The sequence below is a fragment of the Chrysemys picta genome, chromosome 5 (assembly GCF_011386835.1).
Source record: "Chrysemys picta bellii isolate R12L10 chromosome 5, ASM1138683v2, whole genome shotgun sequence".
NCBI classification, from domain to species: domain Eukaryota; kingdom Metazoa; phylum Chordata; order Testudines; family Emydidae; genus Chrysemys; species Chrysemys picta.
Window position 1 is genome coordinate 36,680,055 of NC_088795.1, and position 23,729 is coordinate 36,703,783.

Genomic DNA, 23,729 nt, shown 5'->3' on the forward strand with positions numbered 1-23,729 from the left:
TGTCAATGCCAGTGTTGTGCATTGAAGATGTACCTTGAAAGTAAGGATCGTAGACTCGATCCCCAAAAGAAATTAAACATAGCTCTAATTCTGCCCAGTAATAATGACATTCATCTAAATGGAAACATATTCATTTTTCAGTAGCTGAAATGGAAATTTTGTGACTCCCACTGGGCAGAAGTTCACATCTCAGTGGATGCCACTATAAACGTACTGAAGTCACAAGTGCAGTGTTAAAGAGGAATGGCTTGTAGAACTCTGCAGCCTGTTTTCCACATTGCAGTTCCCATGGGCCCAATTTTGGTCCCCTGCCATAAAATCTGAATAAATCAGCTGTAAGGTTGGTAAATTTGTGCCCTTACAGATCCAGATAAAACCTTAACTCTCCAAAATGGAACATTGCTATAAATTATGAGCTATGAACATCATCATCCTTAAGCAAGGTAGCCTACCAAACCCCCATCTCTTCCCACCTGCACATCAGAGTCATGCTCCTTTGGAAAGAAATATATTAAATAACCTTTGCAGGGTGGAGGAAAGAAATGTCAGTGCTAAGAATTTCAGGATTGTATTTCAGCTTTCGTTACTTCTCGGAAACCTCAGGATTAATGGAATAAAAATTTAGTGTCATATTTAGTAATGATCCATTATTGTATAGAGCTTAGAGCAGGGGTGGGCAAACTTTTTGGCCTGAGGGCCACATCTGGGTATAGAAATTGTATGGTGGGCCATGAATGCTCATGAAATTGGGGGTTGCATGCGGGCTCCAGCTGGGGGTGCGGGCTCTGGGGTGTGGCCAGAAATGAGGACTTCAGGGTGTGGGAGGGGGCTCCAGGCTGGGGCAGGGGGTTGGGATGCTGGGGTAGGGGGATGAGGGCTCCGGCTGGAGGTGCAGGCTCTGGGATGGGGCTGGGGATGAGGGGTTGGGGGTGCAGGAGGGTGCTCCGGGCTGGGACTAAAGGGGTTGGAGGGTGGGAGGGGATCAGGGTTGGGGCAGGGGGTTGGGACATGGGAGGGGGTCAGGGGTGCAGGCTCTGGGCAATGCTTACCTCAATCAGCTTCCAGAAGCAGAGGCGTGTCCCCCCCTCCGGCTCTACGCGGAGGTGTGGCCAGACGGCTCTGTGTGCTGCCCTGTCCACAGGCGCTGCCCCTGCAGCTCCCATTGGCCGTGGTTCCTGGCCAATGGGAGCTGTGGGGGCAGTGCTTGGGGTGAGGGCAACGTGCAGAGCCCCCTAGCTGCCCCTACGTGTAGGGGCCGGAGGGGGGACATGCTGCTGCTTCCAGGAACCACGCGGAGTGAGGCAAGCCCCTGACCCCGCTCCCCGGCTGGAGCACCGGAGCAGGGCAAGCCCCAGACCCTGCTCCCCAGCAGGATCTTGAGGGCCAGATTAAAATGTCTGGAGGGCCGGATGTGGCCCCCGGGCCGTAGTTTGCCCACCCCGGCTTAGAGTTTAAAATATTACTATCTCTGTCCTTTCGATAGGAAGTTAACATTTAAAATTGGAGAGGGTAAAACATATGAGTTGAAGGTAATTTATATACAGCAAGGCCCTAACTTTCCTTAGCAAATGACTCTTAACATAATTGGGTCCCATTCAGTTTTATTTATTTATTTATTTTGACCTTCCATTAATGGAGAGATTGATTTGTCACTAAGTTTGTTTTTTTAAATCTGATTAAACTATAAAGCTGCCCTGACTTCTCAGTCTCTGCTTTGTGAGATAGTGGAGCTATGTGTTAAACTTCTTCCAAAGTATGCAGAGCCATCTGATGAAAGAAAAAAAGTCAGTAAAGCTGAAAAAATTGTCTGGTAACGAAGGGTCCTGTTTTGCCTCTTATAGAGGAACTCCCACTCAAGTGAACGAGTATCTCTTATGGATTCAGAGGGCAGAATTTTACTTTGGCTCATTTAAACTCTGTTTTCTGTGTGTGAGTTATCATGGATCATTTCAGTTGCAGTCTTGTTCTGAGAGTGAACCAGGCCACAGAAAAAAAATAATCTGTTGTCATGAGGAACTATCAAACAAGAAAGTCACAATGTGGTTGCAAGACATGGAATGTTCCATTTAATTAATCATAATAGTATTGCAGGCAGATCTGGAAAATATTATTTGATGTCTTTAAAGCTTGATTATATGTAGATGCTTGACTGACTCTTAAATTCATACAGCACAATCACAGTTAATTCCATTTAATACATTTAGCTAGGAAATTATAGTTATTAACATTTGCCTACAAATGGTTTGGTAGCTTAGTGTATATCTTTCCTGCACTGGAAAAGGGCTGGCCACACTCAAGTTGTTCCTGCTTTATTATGCTGGAAGTTTATCTGTGGTCCTTCTTTTCTTTACTGTCATGAACTGTTTATTTATTTATGTATTTATTTATAAATCTCACGCATTGCTTTCAGATCTTGGAATGATTTACAGTTATTTAAATTGATAAAATTTAGATGTGTGACATGTGCATTAAATATCAAAACTATTTTTTCTATTATTTGAAGAAAATGTAAAAAAGAGGGATCATCCTAAAATTCCTAATTCACTATGTTCATAACCTTAGCATTTATCTTGCTCCTCTATCCTAGACACAGTACTCAATCCAGTGTGTAGATTACCAAACTGAAATGGACAAGATTTCCTCTGAAACAGGGAGTGGAGCAGAGATTAGAAAACATTGTTTAGGGATTATACCACCAGTGCATACCAGATCACTACAATACTGGATACTACATAGACACAGCGGTCTCTTTGGTTGAAGATATAAAAGAGATTAAGAACAAGAATTTTACTAGATCAACTGATCCTAAACACAGAAACTCTTTGATATAGACTGAGACTGTTCTGATGACATCAGTCTTTGGAAAAGAATGGGGTTACTGCTACAGGATGTCTGCAGATACTGTAGGACCCCAAAACAACAAACTGGCCCTTAAGTGATGTAGGGAGTTATGTAGGGAGAGTAAAGGAGTGGTGTTGGTCATTTTGCAACACTGCCTCAGGGCAGGATGGTTTAAGGCAGGGGTCTGAAACACGCGGCCCGCGGGGTGATTTTCTGCAGCCCGCGAGATCCTCGCAGCCCCCCCCCCCCGCCCTTCCCCAGTGTTTACCAGAGCGGCGGCTGGTCGTGCACCGGGAGCAGGGCAGGCTCCTTGCCTGCCCTGCCCTGCCCTGCGCAGCTCCGGGAAGAGGCTGGAACGTGGGGAAGGGGGGGGGGGGGGCAGAGGGGCTGTGTGTGGCTGTTGCTTCAGGCAGCGCCCCCAGCAGCTCCAATTGGCCGGGAACGGGGAACCGCGGCCAATGGGAGCTGTTGGAGGCAGTGCCTCAAGCAACAGAAACACACAGCCCCTCTGCCCCCCCTTCCCCACGTTCCAGCCTCTTGCGGGGGCAGGGCAGGCAGGCAGGCAGGGAGACTGCCCTACCCCCGGTACGTGCCGGGCTAGATCCTGCCCCCCAAACCCCTCCTGCAGCTGAACCCCCTGCCCTGAGCCCTCTGCACCCCTCCTGCACCCCGACCCCCTGCCATACCCCTCACCATTCCTGCATCCCAACCCACTGCCCCGAGCCCCATGCCGCACCCCTCCTGCGCCCCGACCCCCTCCTGCACCCTGCACCCTGACCCCCTTCCCTGAACCCCCTGCCACACCCCGCACCCGCTTGCATCCCAACCCCCTGCCCCGAGCCCCCTGCCGCACCCCACACTCCTCTTGCACCCCAACCCACTGCCCTGATCCCCCTGCTGCACCCCTTGCACCCCAACCCCCTGCCCTGAGCCCCCTGCCGCACTCTGCACCTTGACCCTTTGCTGTACCCCACACCCCTCGTGCACCCCACACCCCAACTCCCTGCCCTGAGCCCCCACCACACCCCACACTCCTCCTGCACCCCCTGGGGGCAGTGAGGGGGCAGAGTTGGGGTGGGGATTTCGGGGAAGGGGTTGGAATGGGGAAAGGGGTGGGAAGAGGCAGGGCAGGGGCGGGGGCTCATGGAAGGGGTGGAGTGGGGGTGGGGCCAAGGGCGGCAGGGGGGGAGGTATCAGTAATGCGGCCCTCGGGCCAATGTACTAGTCCTCATGTGACCCTCATGGTCATTTGAGTTTGAGACCCCTGCTTTAAGGTGAGTAAGCAGAAGAGGATGCGTAGTCAAGGATCCAAAAAGTGGGACTGAGAGCCTGACAAATCCTCTTGGAGAGATGATGTGTTGGTGGATGTGGTCCTCCTAAAAGTGCTCGCTTGGGAAGTCGGTCAGAATCCTGCTCTGGAGTATGCAGGTGCATTAAAGGGGAAAAGGCTCCATGTTTCCTCTACATTGCCGCCATACAACCCAAGTCAGAATTTTCTCCTAAACCTGAAAGTGTTTCTCATAGACTTAGCGCTGAAACATTTCAGTTACAAACCTGAACGTTGAAATCTCAGAGCCTGCCTTGCATAGCAAGAGGTTTACCAATGAATTAACTTTGAAATTATAGTATCATTTCATATATTACACAGAACACCTCCTGTTTTATGGCAGTGGGCAAAGCAGGAAAAGGCATTCTTCTCCTTGACTAATGTCCTATGCCGCAGTCAGCCAACCCAGGAGCTTGTACTGCCCAATGAATGCCCTCTTGTTAAAATAGTAGCCTCAGTGGCTGACTGTTGCCACAGGACAATCCAGGGTGTACAAACTGCCTTTCTGATCCCACCCTAGCTTGGAGGACTACCGTGCTGCCTCTGTGCTTAGTCCTGGGTTTGCTATGCTTTGTCGTCGTCAGTTTAGTAAGCATTTAATTCGCAGCTTAAGTCTTCAGTTTCATCATCCTGAATATTTTTAAAATATAGATTTGACATTTGGATTTTCTTTGCTCTGAATGGGCATTTTTTTTCCTGTAAATCCCACACCACTAGAAGTTACTGCTGGGTTTTTTTTCTTTTTGAAATGTTATGTACTGTAAGTTCATTGAGACATAGTAGACTGTATATTTTTCAACTTTCTTTCAAAGGACGGAGGAGGAAAGACCCAGTTCAATTGAGCAGCCCCTCCTAAAATTTGTTTGATACTCAATTATGCTAATAACTGTCTTAATTGAAATGACCTTAAAACTAATATTTCTTTCAGTGTGCTTCTGCCTTTTGGGTTTCATCTGTTCCTCCTGGGAGTGCAGAAGTCAACATTAAAATATTTATTACTTTACTGTATTAATATGGCATGCACCATTATTATTAAGCAAAAGGTACATATCACTGCATCATTAATAACTTGCAAATGGCAGTTGTAAAGATTTGCAGTAGCATATTGTATCTCTGGAGCCTATAAGTTAGGCTTGATAGGAAAGTAACATTTTGCCATGTCATCACTAGGGTCCTGGTCCTGGATGGGATTCAGTATCCGTCAAGATAAATCAGGTACACCTTTTTGAAAGGTCAGAGATGTGAAACCTCAGGTGAGAAATGAGACTGAAAGTTTATATTCCTCCAGCACCTACAGCATATAACTTACTCTTGCTAATTACTTTCTGTTCAGAGTCAATGGTACTGCTTCTACTTGGAAGCAAACATTCCAGGCAATGTAGACGTTTAACATAATCTGTTAACTCAGGTGCTGGAGAAATATAAAGTTATGCAGTACTTGACCCAACATGACACTGATTAATACTTTGGTAATCCTATTCAAGTCTCTTCGCCGTTCTGTCTACTTTACAAATACCATTGATTTAAATAGAGTTGAGAGAATAATTCATAAGAAATACATTTTATTTTCTGTTTGTGAGTTGTCCATGAAGAGACCTTGAAATTCTCAAATGTATTCAGAATTACTAGTGAGTTTCTTTGGTGAGTACTTCTTGGTATACAGATCATTCATGAATTGCACATAGGTACAATTTGTGCTCTGGTTACATAAGTAATGTGATAGTATTTTTGCTTACTGATTGGTTAACTTACGTAACTAGCCAAGAAACACGATTCAAACTACAATTTTGATTGTAGTATTTCAAAATGTATATTTAATTTGCAAACTCCTATATTCAATTGTAATATTCACAGTTCATGCAGTTACATATGCTTAGTTATTTACTGCACAAGATATTGTTTACGTATCTGGATTGCATGATTTATATAATTTTCAGGCACAAAGTATGAATTTTACCAAGCAATATAAAATAAAAAATTTTCTTTGGGTGACTACACTTCTACCCCGATATAACGCGGTCCTCGGGAGCCAAAAAATCTTACTGCGCTATGGTGAAACCGCATTATATCAGATAGGGAAGGCTGTGCCTCCCCAAACAGTCTGGCCTTGCCCCCTATTCGACCCCACCTACTTTCCACCCCTGACTGACCCCTCAGAACCTCCGACCCATCCAGCCCCCCCCCCCCCCCACTCCTTGTCCCCTGACTGCCCCCTGAGACCCTCTGCCCCTTATCCAACCCCTCGGCCCCGGCCCGGCACCCTTAACATACTGCTCAGAGCAGCGTGTGGGGCCCGGGACAAATCAGCTTCCTCACTAGTCTCCTCACTGTCCGCCCAGCGCTCCCGCCCACCCGCCGCTTGTCTCCTCACCCCACCTACCTGCCCGCCGCTCGCCTCTCCACTAGTCTCCTCACTGTCTGCCCAGTGCTCCCACCCGCCCAGCTGCCGCTTGCCTCCTCACCCCACCTACCCGCCTGCCTGCCCGCCCGCCGCTCACCTCCCCGCTAGCCTCACCGTCTCTCCGGCATGCCTCCCCCCGTCCTCCCAACTGCTGCTCTCCTGCTTGCCGTCTTCCCGCCCGCCTGCCTCCTCACCCCACTCCTGCCTGCAGCTCACCTCCCCATTCGCCTCCTCATCCCGCTTGCCATCTCCTCCCACCCTTAACACACTGCTCAGAGCAGCATGTCGGAGCCTGATGCGCTGATCCGCTGGAGCGCGCAGCCCCGTCCCCCAGAGTGCTGCTTTACCGCGTTGTATGCAAACCCGTGTTATATCGGGTCGCGTTATATCAGGGTAGAGGTGTATTTGAACATTTAAGCTTAACATTTGTTTTCCAAGAATATTACATTTCCAACATTTGAGTATTCAAAGGTTCGCAGAATGATGACATGTAAGGGCTGTAATGTGCACCACTCAGATTTCGTTTTAATTCAAATGAATATTCGTGGTTAAGGTTCTAATTTGCACCCCATTAAAATGCTTAGTGTTTTCAGAGTTCTTCTGGAAGATTGTCATCTTTTATTTATCACCCATCACAAGTGATTTCAGTCTGGGACAAATGCATTAGCTAGAAGCAATATAAAAACAAACTTCCTAATTAATGTATGCAGGCATATGAGAGGCCAGGCAAGTTTCATTTCACAATTCATTTCTTTTTTTCTAAGACTGAGATGATGAGCCCATTAGAGTTTACCTCCTAGGAAGATAACTTTGCGTAAGAGTAGAAGCATGGTCTACTGGTTAAAGCTAAGGGCTGGGAAGCAGTCAATCTAGGTTCTATTTTGGTTCTGATAGGAACTTGTTGTGTGACCTTAAATAAGTTCCCAAACATCCTTGTGCCCAATTTCCCTTTCTGGGGGTAATAGTACTTAACTACCCTACATGGCTGTTCTGAAGCTTAATTCATTAATGTTAGTAAATTCCTTTGAGCCCTTGGGATGGAAAGTAATATAGAAGTGCAGATATATTATACATCATGTAATGATTCTTGTGCTATGGTATGGTATGGTATTGCATGGTATGTTAATGTATGGTAAAAATCCTAGCTGGAATCCTATTAAATATAGCATTAAAATATAGTGATATTTTTTTACTGGTTGTAGTTCAACTAAAGTGTCATTCCATTTTCTAGTCTGTTTACTCTCAAAATGGATATATATATGTATTCAATTTATATGCATTTGTTCATTAATTCATATAACTATGTTTTGGTGTGTGAATGTGTATGCATCCTCATACAGGAGATATCCAATTTTAGAGACTTGAGCTTAACCAGGTGAAGAACAGCTCCCTAAAACAGATTACTGAACACAACAGAAAATTGTTTAGTACTAGATATTAATGGAAACCCTGCTTACGCTAGACATATTTAATGGACCATGAAATAATGGGTAGGCACATGAAGCAAAACAAACTAGAAATCATACAGATGAAATACTGCTCCTTATCAGCAAACGTTAATTACAACAAAAGAGTAAAAGCTTACATTATTGGCTTCAATACTAGCAGAAAAAAACGTTGTTAGGTATTGACTCCTTAAGTGTGCTCTTCTGACATTTTTGATTGAGTACAGAGATGAAGAGGATAGTGAATATATAATCTGTCTGGTCCCTTTTTCCCCTTCCACTGCTTGAAATGTTAGGTGACTCTGATAGTACCTGTGTTTGCGTATCAACTTGAATCCTCAAAATTCTTATTAGCAGGACATATTTGGTCCTGATGTGGCAAGTGCCAGAGACTCCAGAATTGCTATTGATGTGGAGAGAACTCCATTGGTTCACCTGACCAAATGTAGCCTGTTATGACTTCCTGGCCTAAAAGACCCTCCTTAATTTAGATTGACTGCATCAGGCCAGGAATAAAGATTTGAGTATATTCTTGAATCCTAGTCAATGGGAAAGAGGCGTTCAAAACATTAAAAGCTGTACTATTAATCTACGATGAAGGTGGATTAAGCAGAAAATTATATTTCGTTAACACTCGTCCCCACATCAGTTGCAGTGGCCTTGCCAAAACAGACTCCTCCTGGAGGTGTGGGTCTCACAGAGCCACGCTGGCTTACGTGTTTTGGGAACATCTCAGGATTCAACCCTTTTGGCTAGAAGTAGGTAGGAGGATTAATATGATAATAGCTGCCTCCTTAAAAATTACTTGTCAGAACTGTGTTTTCGGATACATTCCGTTTTCTTGGAGTTCTCTAGGGCAGTGCTTGTATCCAAATGATTCTTGTTGCTTAGATAGAAGAGCAAACTGCCTCTGGGGATAGAAGCTTGGCGCCGCGACTTGGCTGATCTGGCAGCTAAAGAGCAGGTAACGTTTTGGAGAAGAGGGACCTCAGAACAGATTAGAAAAGATTTGTTCTGACTCTTTAGAAATCTTTGATAAATTTCTAGTAGATGGAAACTGAGACATTACTCTCCATTGGTCTCCCTGCCTCCCTTCTTTTCATTCCTTTACTTTTTTGTTCTTTTTTGCTTTTTGTTTGGTTTTTGTGTTCTCCTTATTTTGGGGAAAAATAAATATAAATAAAAAAATTCTTAGTAGCAACTCTTAAAAGCAGAAGTCCTTAATATCCCTCCTTATCCATGACCAGTAATCAGAATGTCACTCTCATGTCACTAAGATTTAACTGAAGTTATTGTCACTGGATGGCAAGGTCTTTTAGGGAAGGTAGAATATGTAGTTCACATAGAACAAATAATAGAGCAGTGATATGAAGTTCTTTCATTCAAACTATATTAAAAACCAAGATGCACCACGAATACGCAGTATGGTTCTAACCACTGGGAAAAGGCAACAATGATTTTTTTTTTGAAGAGCTACTGCCTGTTAATATAAATAGTAATACCATTGTAAGTATTCAGAGAAAAGGTGCAGATTTGCTTGCTAAAATCTTTTGACTTTTTACAGAGAGCATTGGCAATTCTGTAATACTCAACAAATATGGATAAATAACACTTTACTGTAAAATGCTGCTTGGTGACTAAGTAGACTTAGTTGGGACTAAGGATATTATTTATTTTTCCGCTGTGCTCAGGAAGACTTAACTTATTGAAATCAGTAGTGTTTGAAACCTTTTTGCACACTGAAAGGCATTTGCTTACACAGTCTCCTAGCTGCAGTATGTTTTGAGGTAGAGACAGGTTTTGCAGGAAAATATGAAAACTGTATCTGTGAAAAGCATATAAAATTTGCTAGAAGTCAAATTCACCCATCCTATATCTCAAACAAGAATCAGTTATTCAGGAAAATCATTCATATCCATATGACATAAATGTAATAGAAAAAACTAACATACAGGGAGCCTGGTTAATTTTTTTTTTAAATAGTGGCAGCAACCATACAGATTTTCGGAGAGAGAAGATGGTGATTGAGGATTACAGCAGTCAGTACTGGGACCATTTTCTTCACTTTACTTCAATACCCTGGAAGAAATAAAATATAATGGTTTAGGCTGGGAGTTTCAAGGGAGTCCAGCACCCAGCTCCTACTGACTCGTAATGCAAGTTGGATGCCTAACTTCCTTATTCCCCTTTGAAAATTCCTTCCTTAAGCGGTTCATTGCAGAGAAATATGAGGCAGAGGAGAACCTAGGAGTGAATCATGAAGTAGTTTTATTTGTGCATAATATAGGAACCTGTGTTATTCAGAAGAAAGTCTAGGATGACTATCTTTGGAGAAGAGGATTGAAGGTTCCTTAGCGAGGTATGCCAAATTCTGGATGAAGTCGTTTGAAGAAATGATACATAACTTTTAAGACAGTATCACAGTTATATCATGGAGCAAAAATTGGAGCTAATGAAGGGCAAGGGTTTTGAGGAATTTACCTGGCATTGCATTTAATTGTGAGCAGCTGATTGTTATATATGAAGTGAATTGCCTCCAAAAGCAATAGAAGCAGCAAGTTTCCAATAAAATTATAGTATTTGATGAGCAAATTATTGTGTGTGAAGGGGATGGGAAATGATGTTACATTTATAACACTGTGGGCATGATAGGTCTGAATGGGATTCCTAGCTTTCCCATTGAAATTTCCCTGAATTTCAGTGCAGTGAAACCTTTGTTGCAGCCATGTTCTTACATTACTGCTCCTAATAAGATCCAGCAGTGTTAATCAAAGTGAAGTAGGGCACAATTAAGCAGAGCTAAACACTTGTGTGTGTTACATAAGTACAGTAAATCTATTTGATACTGCTAGCTTCCATCACTGCTTATAAATAGCTTATGTATAATAACAATATACATACATTTTCTAATTACTTGTTTAGTTATCAGCTGTACTTCAATCCAACCACAACCCATTCTCTGTATACACAAACAGAAATATTGTTACATGCTTTTAGGTGAATACCTTTCACACTAGAAAACAAACACGATGAAGACTCAAGCCCACAAAAACAAGGAAGTTCAGAATGAAGGCTGTCATTTTAGCCACATACTCCATCCTTAGCTCACATTGCTTTGCTTAGGATTGTGGCATTATTCTGACAGTGTAACATATTTCAGTGCATTTGCTTAAGATTTCTGCAATATGTGAACATTGCACATTGAATTAAAGAAAATTAAGGTCAGTCAATTAAGTTACATCAGTCTAATTTTTCCCAATGGTTCAAACTGGAGTTTGTCTTAACTGTGATTTTTGCTTGTTTTGTGGTTTATAAGGCAGACTGTTTATGATGGCAGTTTCTCTTATGGTTTAATTACTGTCTGAGTCTGGAGTTAACAAGAATGTTTAAAGATTCAGTGAGCCAGGGAGGAAAGAAGAGGAAAAATAATCTATTGTCAGTATTATGATAAACTATATCAAATAAAACTTACAATATGGTTGCAATGTGTGGAATGTCCTACCAAACTAATCATAATAGTGTATATGGCAGGCAGTCTAGGAAAATATTTGCACTCCTGTAATGGCTTTCACTCAAAAAGCTCAATATTTTTTACAAATATTAGGTAAGCCTTACATCTGTCCTGCAAAGTATGTATGTATTATATCCATTTTAAACATGGGTGAAGAGAAGCAAAAGCAGAGCTGGGTAAATAACATAGGAGTTCACACTTCCATTATAAAATTAGCTTATAATGAAAGATTTTTGGGTAAATTTTTAGTAAATTTACTCTACAGTTTCTTGTCTTGGAATTCTTCAAACAGCAAAATATATTTTTTTAAGATGGTAATTTGCTCTTTGTGAGTGGACACATACAGAAGCACAAACGTGGAGCAACATACATATTTTTGAACTGCATGAGAAAAATAATACATCCATTTTAGTTAATATTGTATATTTGTAGATTGTATGTCCATGTGCTGTACATCACTAGCCACAGAATCATTTGATGCAGCAATATTTATTAGACATCAAAAGATGCAGCAGGCCAGTAAACTATACCTTTTGACTTGGTAGAGCTCAAACATAATCATCCTCACTTGGATTCTTTCTTTTGTCTCTGATGTGTTCTGTGAAACAATGGATACTCCATGCCTCTTCCCCAGGGAGGCTCAGTTGCCCTCATATTTGGAAGGGGGCTCCTGGCAACTCATGCTAGACCTTTGAGGTTGTACATTTGTGTTGGGTTTAGTTTAAAAAATTTTTTTTATTGAATGGGAAATGATCTTTCTCTCACCTACTCTCCTTCAGTACTACAGTATCTGTAGATGCAGTGAGTAAAGGAGCAGGTTATCTGTTTTCATATTCTTATTAAGGGTTTAGTAACATATGGTGCCTCCTGGATTAAAAGATCTGTCAAGGTCTAGAGAGGATTATTATGCTTAATATATTGAGTGATTCAGTGTATGGAAAAGAGTGGAATGACCCTTCCTTTTCCAAATGGCTCAGAAAAGACCTTTGTAATTGATTGGCTAGTGAAGTTGAAAGGATTGTGGTTGTGGTCATTTGATGATCTTCTGTTTAGAAAAGTAATTGAATCTTCAGGGGATTTGTTGTTTTTATGTGTGTGACCAACTATTAACAGGCACCAGAAGAAATATGCAGCTACCATCTCTGGGAGGACAATGATCACATCAGAATCACGGTTATAAAACGTAAAGGGCCAGATGCTCAATTGATATAAATCTCCATAGCTTCATGATTATCTACTCTAACAGAAGATCTGACCCAGTAAGCTCCCCAAAAGCCCGTGAGCCATAGGGTACTGGATCTTTCTACAGAAGAATCCAGAGGAGTGGAGGACTTTGAAAGGTCCAGTAAACTCTGCATGTTCCGTAGATTCCAACAAATCCTCATCTCATTGTTGGCTCAGGAAGCTATGCAGTAGGCAAAGGATATGTGGCCTTTCCATGGATCCTTGAAATTCACGAGGAAGGAAAACACCAGTGAAACAGAGCTCTTCACACTGTCACTTTCCTCATTTTTGACTGGCTTACTTGGCTATGAGAAGATAAACAGGAGTTTGCCACATAAGGAATATACTTCAAAAATAAGTGCCAAGGAATTGTATTGATAAGTTTAGTATTGACCGTATTCAGGTGCTACCTTTCTTTCCCTCTCTGTATCTCTATTTATCTCCCTTTCTCTGTCTATTTTTATGTAAATCAGCAACATATATTGATATACAAACACTCTTGTTAAATTAGCCTTCTGTGTCAAACATGTCTTGAACATGTCTTGAAATATCCTCAATAGTACAGGCAACTAACGGTAACAAGTATAGTAGGGGAAATTTCTTCATAGCAGTACAGGGCAGCTTGCTTATTCTGGTGCTGTACAGATAACTGTGATGGTCCCAAATGCTGTTTGAGTTTAGCAGACAGGGAGCTTTGCCCTTCTGGGGCTGACTAGCAGTATCCTGGGAGAGTAAATCTCAATCTGGAAATTAGATTATGAGCTTGATTTCACTGTTTCTCAATTATAAGTCTTTGAGTTGCAAGTGTAGAGCCTAAAAGTAGCCTCAAATCAGTGGTCTCATATGCTGTCCAGGGACTGGAGAGCCAGTGTGAACGGAGATGCCACTGTTCACTCAGAAGATCTTTGGAAAAGTGAAAATAGAAATCGGTGTCAGTAGAAATACTGGAATTAAAAGTGTAAGTGTTTGTTATTGGCAATAATACATTTTATATACATTTTTTTCTTGTTCACATTGTATAATAAAGAATGAACATGAGTCTAACATGGTGAAGTACAGTAATATACGTGTATGTAAAAGAAAATTTCCTTTGCCTAGTCAGTTTTTTAACCTAAAGAGAGATCTGCTCAAGCACAAAGACATTCTATTTTATTTTTATCTTTTACAATTGCTTTATAGACTCTTAGGAAATATCTTTTATCTTTATTGATGTTATTCTCATTCTTGGAACAATAAACATAGGCCCTTTCATGTTATACACTGTTTATGCCTGGATTATGTTAAATGAAGTGAGTGAGGACTAACATTTCAAATTATGCAAATAGTGTAAAAATTGATCGTGGTAATATAAGGAATGCAATAAAAATTGTTATGATGGTTTTAGCCAGGCAATATCCTTGAAAAAATATTAGAAAATGTTTGTGACTGAATTTTTTAGAGCAGGGTGTAATGAGTTCATTTCATACATAGAAGAAGATTACATGTTCAATGTGTTATAAATATGCATATTAACTAGTGGGTCATTTGCCAATGGAGAGTAACTGGTTAATAATCACTATGAATAAATATTCGTAATAAATGTAAAGAAATTTGGCCGTCAGTCCCCTTAGTGTTCTAGTTGCCTTAAAAAAAGTTAAACTATTTTCAAATGTAGGCAATGTGATTCTGCTCTTTTTGTCTTTGATTTTAATGGGAATAGGATCAGCTATAGACATTAAATTCACTATGCATACTCTGTAAAATACACTTTTTAAAATTAAAACCATTACTGAAACCAAAAACTGAGGATTTTAAATGAAATATTTGCAGAAAAATGTTTGCAAAGGAATTTAATGTAGCTAATTTGGGAGAAAGCAAACAAGCCAGCCCTGCCTGCCTTGGATTGCCAATATTTCCATCAGTTTGAGGTACACAAGGAATTAAGGGTTCAGAGTAGCAGCCGTGTTAGTCTGTATCCGCAAAAAGAACAGGAGTACTCGTGGCACCTTAGAGACTAACATTATGCTCTAATAAATTTGTTAGTCTCTAAGGTGCCACAAGTACTCCTGTTCTTTTTACAAGGAATTAAAAATACAAATACCAGTCTACTCTGAAGTCTCAAAAATTTTGCTTTGGGTTCAGTCTTTTCAGATTTGTTCTTTAAATTTTAATAATCCAAACCTGTTCACGTATCCCTAATGTATACAAAGCATATATTAAGTGACTACAATTATAGTATACAAGACCCATCATGATTAATATGTACAAGGAAAAGATAATCATGTTTCATATTTTTTGTACTGACGTATACAGCACTGCACATGTTCTGCTGCTGGATACATTTAGTAATATAGGATCTAGTGATATAGTAGGAGATTTAAACCAAACCATAATAAAATCATAGATTCTGTTGAATGCTCTTGGCTAACTTGAATAGCTGCTGCTTTTCCAGAAGCTGTCAAACATGAACAACTGAGGTAAACAAGAATGGTAGATGAAATTTCTAATAGGACTAAGTCAGGTTCATTCTTGCTGTAGCTATTTCTCACATAAACGCCATGATTTGGAAAAATTGTTTTTATGTATTGTGATTTTTGTGAATTTCCTGGCTGACACATTGCTGTTCTTGATCCACTAAATATTGTGAGATGAAATTCCCAAATAGACATTGCTCAGGATTTTGCCCATTGTTTGTATTCTGGTTCTGTGTTTAAAAGCAATATTAATATAATTGTCTAAGGCTTACTGTGAATTCGAGGCAGAAATAGTCTGTTTAGCAAATCCTATAGCATGATTTAAAATAGAACAAATATATTGATACTAGTCTCGGTGCATTTTCATATTCTTCTCTTTTACCTGAGAGCCATTTATGTTAGCAAGACTCTCTATCCTGGCTTTTTGAACTCTCTGGCCCAGATTCTCTGGTGCGATTTGTTCACTTTGCACTACTCAGTGGGGGTGCAAATAGGATGGAAGGGAATTCCCTGTTGTCATACAGCTGTTGAAAGCACTAGAACTATCTCCTGCACTATCCCTGTATAGGAGGCATGCCACAGGTGGGAGGAATGTGCTAAAAATTGGAGTGGAGCGGAGCTTCACTATGCTAATTGTCCATTGACATATGTTAGAGTAGCCCCAGGGATGTTTTAAATAATACTGGACTGGTTTTAAATCAGGGAGGTACCAGTTCCTTGATTCCTCCCACCTTTCTCCTGGACCAAGCAGAATTCAGACATGTGGGAATACTGAGTCCCTCTGAGTCTTCTTCCAAGAGTAACACTGCTGTCTCACTATCCTACGGTCTGAACTCATTTTCATATTCTTTTTTGAATAGTTTACGTGAGGGGCATGGAGTGAGGAGGAAGTGTGCAACATGCACTGAAATAAGATTCCTGTTCTAAATGACTACCTGCTTTTTCAGAGCAACACATTCATAAGTCCCTCAGTGATTCATCCTGACTCCTCCCCAAATGGAGAGAATAGACCTTGCAATATGTGTGAATATTAGACTCTGGTAAGCCAAAGGGAGAAGTGACTGTCAGCAGATTAAATTGAGGGAGCTCCTGTTTGAGCAACTCAGCTGGCGCTATCACATTGGAAGAGAGGTGGCTTCTTAGGTAACCCATTACAGAACAATATAGAGTTTTGAAGGTCAAGACCAACACCTTGAGTTCCATCCACAGGCTGCCAGTGCTGCTCATGGAGTATAGACACTATATGCCCTCAAAATTATATCCCCTTTAATATGTTGGCCTCTACAGGCTGCACCTGTTTCAGCTTCCAAGTAGCCTCTGGTGTAAGCCATGGATAGGTGTAGCAACGTCTGTATGTAAAATAGTCTTTGTACAAAGAACAGGTGGAAAAAAGTGCTCTTAACCACAGCTACTACTTTGACATCCAACAGCAGTTTCATGTCCAGAAGAACCCTTATACTGCACACCTGAGTCACAAATTCTGTACTTTTATGAATGATGGTGATATAATCTTTGCTAATTCTTCTGGTTGCTTCTCCCATTTTATCATCATCATCATCTTAGGTCAGATCTTAGCCAACTGCTTTCCATCTCAGCCCTAATCACCAGAATATAATATAATGGCTTATATTTATATGTGGCCTGGTGTCCTCCCCGTGGGAATGTCAAAACACATTTCACTGCTTCCTTAGCTTACTGAGTGGTAGAGGTCTCTGTTTTTCAGCAGAAGGCCATGAGTCCTTTCCCCCCCATGTTCTGAATTGATATACGTATATGTGGCCACATACACAGAAATTGTAATAACAGGGCTGTATGAATGACCTAACACATTTTCAAACGTGATTTCATTTAAAAAAAAACAAAGAAAACCAATATTTACAGAGGATGTAGTGTGAATTGTTTAAACTGGTTATGCATGTGTTATGCTAGCTACAGAGATATTGAATCCTGTTCTGTTTTCATCTAACAAGGTATAAATCTGGAGTAGCTTCACTGGTTTCAGACAAGTTACTCTGGATTTACTCCGGTGTAATTCAGAACAGAGTCTGGTTTATTATTCAGAAACAGGGACTAAGATACTTTAATGTCTACTCTAGAGCTTCATAACTGAAGACCAGGCCTTTGTTTTTGGTTCGTTGGCTGCCGTCTTAGATGATAGATTTGAAAAACAATAGTGCAGCCCAGATAATAACAATAATCGCAAAAAGAGCATGGGAACTTACAAAGATATTGCAACTATGTCCCTCCATGTGGACTTCGAATCCTACATCCCAAGATACTTACTTTGTTTGAATATCATGCCCTAACTAAGTTTGGCAAAACATGAAAATGTTTGCTTTCTGAGTAATTTGCCCTAATGACTTTGAACCATTTTGACAAACAACAGTGATATTGTTAAAAGGACTCTGGCAGAAAGCTTATCCCTTGCTCTGTCAGATGTCTACATAGATTGTAACTGTCTACAAGCGTTATTTCTAAGGAATGCATGCTGCTCAGTATTCACCATCGTTTCCCCTCCAGCTTATGCACTGGTCTTTCTTTTCTTTTTTTTATAAGTTTGTCTCGTATTAATTGACCACTTTATGTTAGGAACCAGTGGAACAGAAAAGCTACCATGGCAGGAGCTGCATTAAGCACTCACAAGGATGTCTGACAGGAAAGGTGCTAGTTGGTCAAATAGGTCCTCTCGTGTTTGGGCTTTTTTAATATGGGAAATGAGGCAATTTAATCTGGAAAAAATGTCTAACCAGCTGCCCAGTGAATAGATTGGTCATTTATGTGAAGCTGTTCCTTGGAAATCCATTGTTTTTACAGCTGTAAAATTTATTTGAGGTGGTTTATTCAAATCTGTTTGAGCAGAAATCACCAGCAGCAGTAAAGCATAATGGATTTAAGCCTTCACACTTCTCCATTTCCAGCCCTCTTCAAAAATCTGTGATGTGCTATAGCATCTCATCACAAGTAAATCTTTTAAATCAATACTTAGTGCCTACAGCCTCTTGGGATCCCTTGGTTTTGCAGATGTTCTTTACTCAGAGAATTGATCTGCACATGCAAATGGGTCACCTCCTCACACAGCAAAGTCCCAGTGAGACTTTGAGTCCCATGAAACTAGAGAGGAACCATTTTTGTGCTCATTTTAGAACCATTTCCTTTCTCTGTAAGTGTTGTTGTCTTTCATACATTAATGACCATTTTTCTTAGAGTTACTACATCCATGCAGTTAGGAGATGAGACCTATCAAAAAGAAGGAACAAGGGTCTGCACCAGCTGAGGAGGCCAGCTGATGGAAGAAGGCCTGAAGAAACTAAAGCTCTGAATAAAACTGGAGACTTGTGACAGTACATAGCACAGTAGTGATTTTAAAACAAGATGCCATTGCCTCTGTATGCTGTTCTCATTGACCCTGATACAGTAGTCTAAAATGTGTAGTTGAGCTGATTGAGGCAAATGGCTTGTTAGCACATCAGCAAGTTGTGCTATTGCCTGCGAATGTTTTACCCACCATTATAATTAACAGCTAAGGGTGATCTGAAAGAGACAATAACCTGTCTCTCTGATTTTTTTAATGTTGCTTGATTTGTGCATTTGGCAGAGCTTCACAGGCTTCCCCTGTTTGTATAGGTCTTCCACACAGCAGGAGGGAGAGAAAAGTTATTTATAAAAAGAGAGGCATGTTTGTGCAACTAACACAAGGCGACTCATGCGAAGGTGTAATCCCTGAAATTACCTTTAACTCCTTTTTAAAAAATGAATACATTTCAATTTGACAGTGTCCCTTTAAGATGAAGAGATGGTGTCTTTTCTCCATTCAAGTCTCAGTCTAGCAAAACAAATAAATACCTGCTTAACTTTAAATAAGCATGTGTTTGTGTTTTACTGGCTCAAGACGTCCGGGCACATGGCTTTGTTGCACATATTTATGAGTGAGACTCTGTAGTGGTAACTCAATGAAGGAGAAAATGAATTTATTTACCGACAACTGGAGTTTTTAAAATATCCCAATATAGAGCAGATAATGTAACCATAAGAGATCTAACCTCAATTCCTGACAACATGATCTTTGTGTAAAGAAATGGTTCGTTGTCACAAATGAGGGAGCATGTCCTATTGATTTGGTATGACTGGATAGGAGGGGGCAGTTCATTGCAGTAAAGAACCTCTTTGACACACTAGTTATATAGATACCAGAATATATACCACACGTGGTGATGATATTCAAGTGATAAATTGGAGATGCTTAACTGTTCTACTTGCCCTCTACCTATTAAATCTGTCACCCAAGGACTTAAGTGAACTTTCCCTGAACAATTTCAACTAACTACAAGTTCTGTTTTAAACCTATGTGACATAACAGCATTTCCTCTTTCTTCCCCTAATTGTGGGGCAGCTTTTAAGTATCTGAAAGTTAGACCAAAATAAAGCCTGTAACTGTCGCATCATAGAAATGGGAGCCTCAAGAGCACCTGAGATTACTTTTTACTCAATTTTTTTTGGTTGGCCTGATTTCAAGTTGACAGTGTCCTTTTAAAAAACAAAAACAGGAGGTGGGTGTGTTAGTGTGTGGGTGTGTTTCTTTTTACGTGTACAAGCCTTGGTTATATGAACTTTGTCTGAGTCAAGGATTTGGTGTTTTCTGTTTTTTGCTATTTTTGTAACAATAGATGTAACAGGAGCTGGGAATTACCATTGTCTGAACCATTTTAATACTGCAATAGTTTGAAACTTGAAAGAGAAAAATGTTGGGTTAATGCTTCTGGCTTTTGAGGAACATCATTCAGTTTCTGAGGAATTTCAGACCAAGTTCATGCTACATATACACATTTCCACTCACGGATTGAATGCATATCCCTCAAGATGATGTTTTAGCAAAGATACAGCATGCTCTACTACAAGCCAATATTTACTGATACACTGGCTTTAGAGATGCATTTGCAATCTGCTATATTTATTTCCTTGTTAGTTTTGCCGATTTTAAGCTCTGCAGGGGAGGTTCTTAAAGTTAAGGAATAGTGGGCTAGTTCCAAAAGGGGATGCTCAATACAGCTGTCATTCTACTTGATACAACCCTGAATACAAAGGCAGAGGGAAAACCTTTATACTCTGATTTAAAAAAAAAAATGAAAATATGGTCTAGACAAGATTTAACATAAACAAAAGGGTCAGAAATTGTTGCTTAAATTACAACTGAATATCTATAAAACCATAGCCCACATACAAATCAATCCAAAATGAGCTCATCATGATTAATAGGTGAGTGAACTTTAAATGACAAAAGAATGATTAATATAAATGGTCATGAAAAATGTGCTCATACATTTTGATTGTCTTTTGTTTTGTTACATACCAAATAGATGCCATTTGAATTAATTAGGGTTTTCTTGTGTTGGAAACTTGCAAGACATTTAGCAACATTCTGAAATTTAGTGCTTTGTATAAACACAGTCAGACAGAGAGCAGTAGGAAAAAAATCAAAACAGTCAAAGGCATGCAACTGGGTAATTCAATAACCCTCACATGTAGAGGCATTTCACACAGTAGGACTTCAACTCTGTGTGCTAGGCAGGCTGACTGTATGCTGGAAAGCAGCTCCCCCCTCAACTCCATTTACATGCATAGCTGGCCTAGTAGGTGTAAAAATAGACAGGCAGCGCCTGAATTGGAAATGGTCACTGAACGCTGTCTGCAGTTGCTGGGGTTTCGAGTTCTCTTTGACACAGGCCAGCTAGAGAGGAGGGAGGGAGGGAAGGTATTCAAGGGAGCACAGCATACGAGTGAATGATCATCTTTCTGCATTGTCTAAATCAGCTGCCCTTTGGGAACACTGGGCACAGTCCATAGTGAAGGATAAACCCACTTGCAGGAATTGACAGAAGAACTGATATGGGCAATGCACCAGTTTGCCAGTCTTGTCACACAGGCAAGAGTATAAGAGCACAAGGGAACATACAGGATTTGGATAAAATTCCTGATTACTATGGATACAACAATGAAGAAAGCAAAGATCCCGAGGCTCAGGTAAGTCTTAAGTGGTGAAACAGATGAAAGATGGGGGGAAAGTTAAGGTCCTAGAACTATAGATCTTAGTCTTGAAAGGGTCCTCTTTGCTCAACCCTTTTGAGGCTGCTGGATAGTAGCCTACCAAGTTAAGGTAGGGGTGTGTGTGTGTGTGTGTGTTTAAGCTGTTGCATTTGCTATTGTGGCACTAAGAGTAATGAAAAAGACAGCTGGCACTATGCTGAGCAGTAGCTTGAATATATTTTCAGGTACCAAGTTGTCTAGGAATGTAGGCAGCAGAGAACTTCATGTGAATTTAAATGCTATAAAAGCATGGATATAATATAGTATTTTAGCCTATCTTACTGCCATAAATCATCCTACATTGATAGATTAGTCACAAATTATCACTGGTTTCACTGTTCTCTAGAAATCTAGCAACATTATTTCTGAGTTTGTGGCTCTATAGTAGGGACCCTTGCCTGCAAACCCTTAATCCCACGAGTAGTCCCATTCAAGTCAATGGAACTACTCAACTACAGAAGGACAATGCAGATGAGTGTTTGCAGGAGCTAGACTTTGGTATACTTATTTCTTGCAATGTATGACTATCAGATTAAAACATACGAGTAACTTTCCTGCATCTAAGAGGAAAAATGCAATATGAATTGAATTTCTGTGTTAGTTAAGCAGCAAGTGAAGTGCCCTTTTCCTCTGTTGCTCTTATTCCCCATGCTCAGTATGAATAGAAAACGACAATCAGGGCCAGATCCTGGCACCCTTGCTCTGACTAGTCTTTTACTATACGAGGAATCCCACTGAAACAACGAGACCAAAAGTGTACTACTCACTGAGTGTCATACAGAGTTCGCACTTGAGCTGACTGAGTTACTTTTGCAGTTAGCGCTGTGGTCACCAAAGCTAATTGCCTTGGGGGGTTTAATATATGCAGATATTGACTCTGATATTCACTGACTTATGTCATGATCTCAAACGGCTTTTGGGTCGACTCATTCATGAATACGTACTCCGGATATGTTCCTTGGTGTGAATATACCTCTGTCATCTGCTCAGGTTGTCATGGTGAACAAATGACCTACAAGGGATGAAGTAGGAGAGGGGAGAGCGCATCATTGGCAGAAGATCTGACTCTGACCATATGAATCACAGAGCGGTTCAGCTCTCCTATTCCATGGATGTGATAGAACTCTCAGTTCCACTCTTGTCATCTGCACAATCTCCTACAGCAGAACTGTTCTAGGGTTTGGGCTATCATTCAGCTGCACTGTCTTCATGAGATTTCAGACCAATGTTTCTCAGTGCAAGGAGTTGTCAGTATAAATCAATGTATTTGGCATAATAGAAGCAGTGGCAAAGACCAAGGAGCAAACTCACCTTTCCCTAATGTACAGCCATTTTCACAATCCGAGGTTCTGGCTTCACTAGGAGTGTTCAGCCAGCCACCTTTGAGATGGATTCATGCCACTTGTGATCGGTGAAAATTTAATGAGGAATGCCTGAATCCTTTATAGAGAGAGCAAGGTGCCTGAAACCTTTAAAAACCTTTAGCTTGGGATTTTAAAAAAATCCTTTTTTTTTTTTTTTTTTTTTTTTTTTTTTTTTTGCAGACTCTGACCTTTTTCTCCATAAGGTGAGGTCATTGAGAAGCAGGCCAAATGCAGCAAAATTATTTTGGATTCTTATCAATCAGGTTTCAGAACTGCCTGTGGCATGGAGGCAGCACTACTTTCATTGGCTCTTCAGGGCAATGGGCAGAGATCAAACATCCAGCGTGACACTGTCTGTAGTACTGTTAATCATGAGGTTCTTTTGATTCCTATGTGGCAGTGGCAGAGATGGAGGGAGTCACTTTAGGGCAGGTTTCTCATTCAACTTGTAAAGGACCCAGAAAATTACAAAGGGCAATTGCCTTTCTTGCATTGGCTTGTGGAGTCTCATTGCATTCACTGTTGTCAGTTCTTCATACAAGATAGAAAGAGAGCTCTGTAAAAGAAAGTGTCAGCCAAGTTTTGTGGTGACATGGGAAATACAGTGACTGTATCATCTCTTCTGAAATATGGTATCTGCCACAGTACCTTGTTGTCTTTTTATGCTATTATTTGCTACTTAACTGGGACCTTGTTTTACTGTCCTACTTTCAGCAAGACAGACTGTGGGTCTTAGTGACCAAAGGAAAAGATTAGCATCAGGCTGAGGATGGTGGCTCAGTGAAAACTTGCAGCAGATGCAACATCCAAAGTTTAATTCAGTTGGTGTACAGCCATCTTGAACAGCTAAATTGTTCTGATTAATCTGATCCCTTCTAAATTGAAATTAAAAACAGCTTTCTCTGCTGCTTCAGGCCCCACTCACTAAAGAAATCATTTCGTGTGTTGGAAACAGTACTTTCACTCAGCTGTCCAGAATTGTCTGTATTGTGCAGAATAACTTTTTCAGGTGAGATGTCAAACTGCTGGATATGGTGGTTTTTTTGTTTGTTTGTTTTAAGCAAGCAGGGCTCATTTTTAAA

The 23,729-nt window shown here is 40.8% G+C and overlaps 1 protein-coding gene across 50 annotated transcripts in view; it reads left to right on the forward strand.

Moving 5' to 3' along the window:
- The window catches only part of ANK2 (ankyrin 2), a 581,537-nt gene that overhangs the window by 326,539 nt on the left and 231,269 nt on the right, over positions 1-23,729 (forward strand). For 10 of the 50 annotated variants that reach the window (XM_065596243.1, XM_065596237.1, XM_042842310.2 and 7 more), the window contains exon 1: positions 20,971-21,220. The exons of 22 other annotated variants lie outside the window; for them this stretch is intronic. In XM_065596243.1, the coding sequence (XP_065452315.1) occupies positions 21,086-21,220 (135 nt within the window). In that variant the 5' untranslated portion in view covers positions 20,971-21,085. Of the gene's footprint in view, positions 1-20,969; positions 21,221-23,729 lie in introns of those variants that run through there. 18 more of the 50 variants (XM_065596248.1, XM_024111287.3, XM_065596249.1 and 15 more) reach the window with 4 other exon arrangements.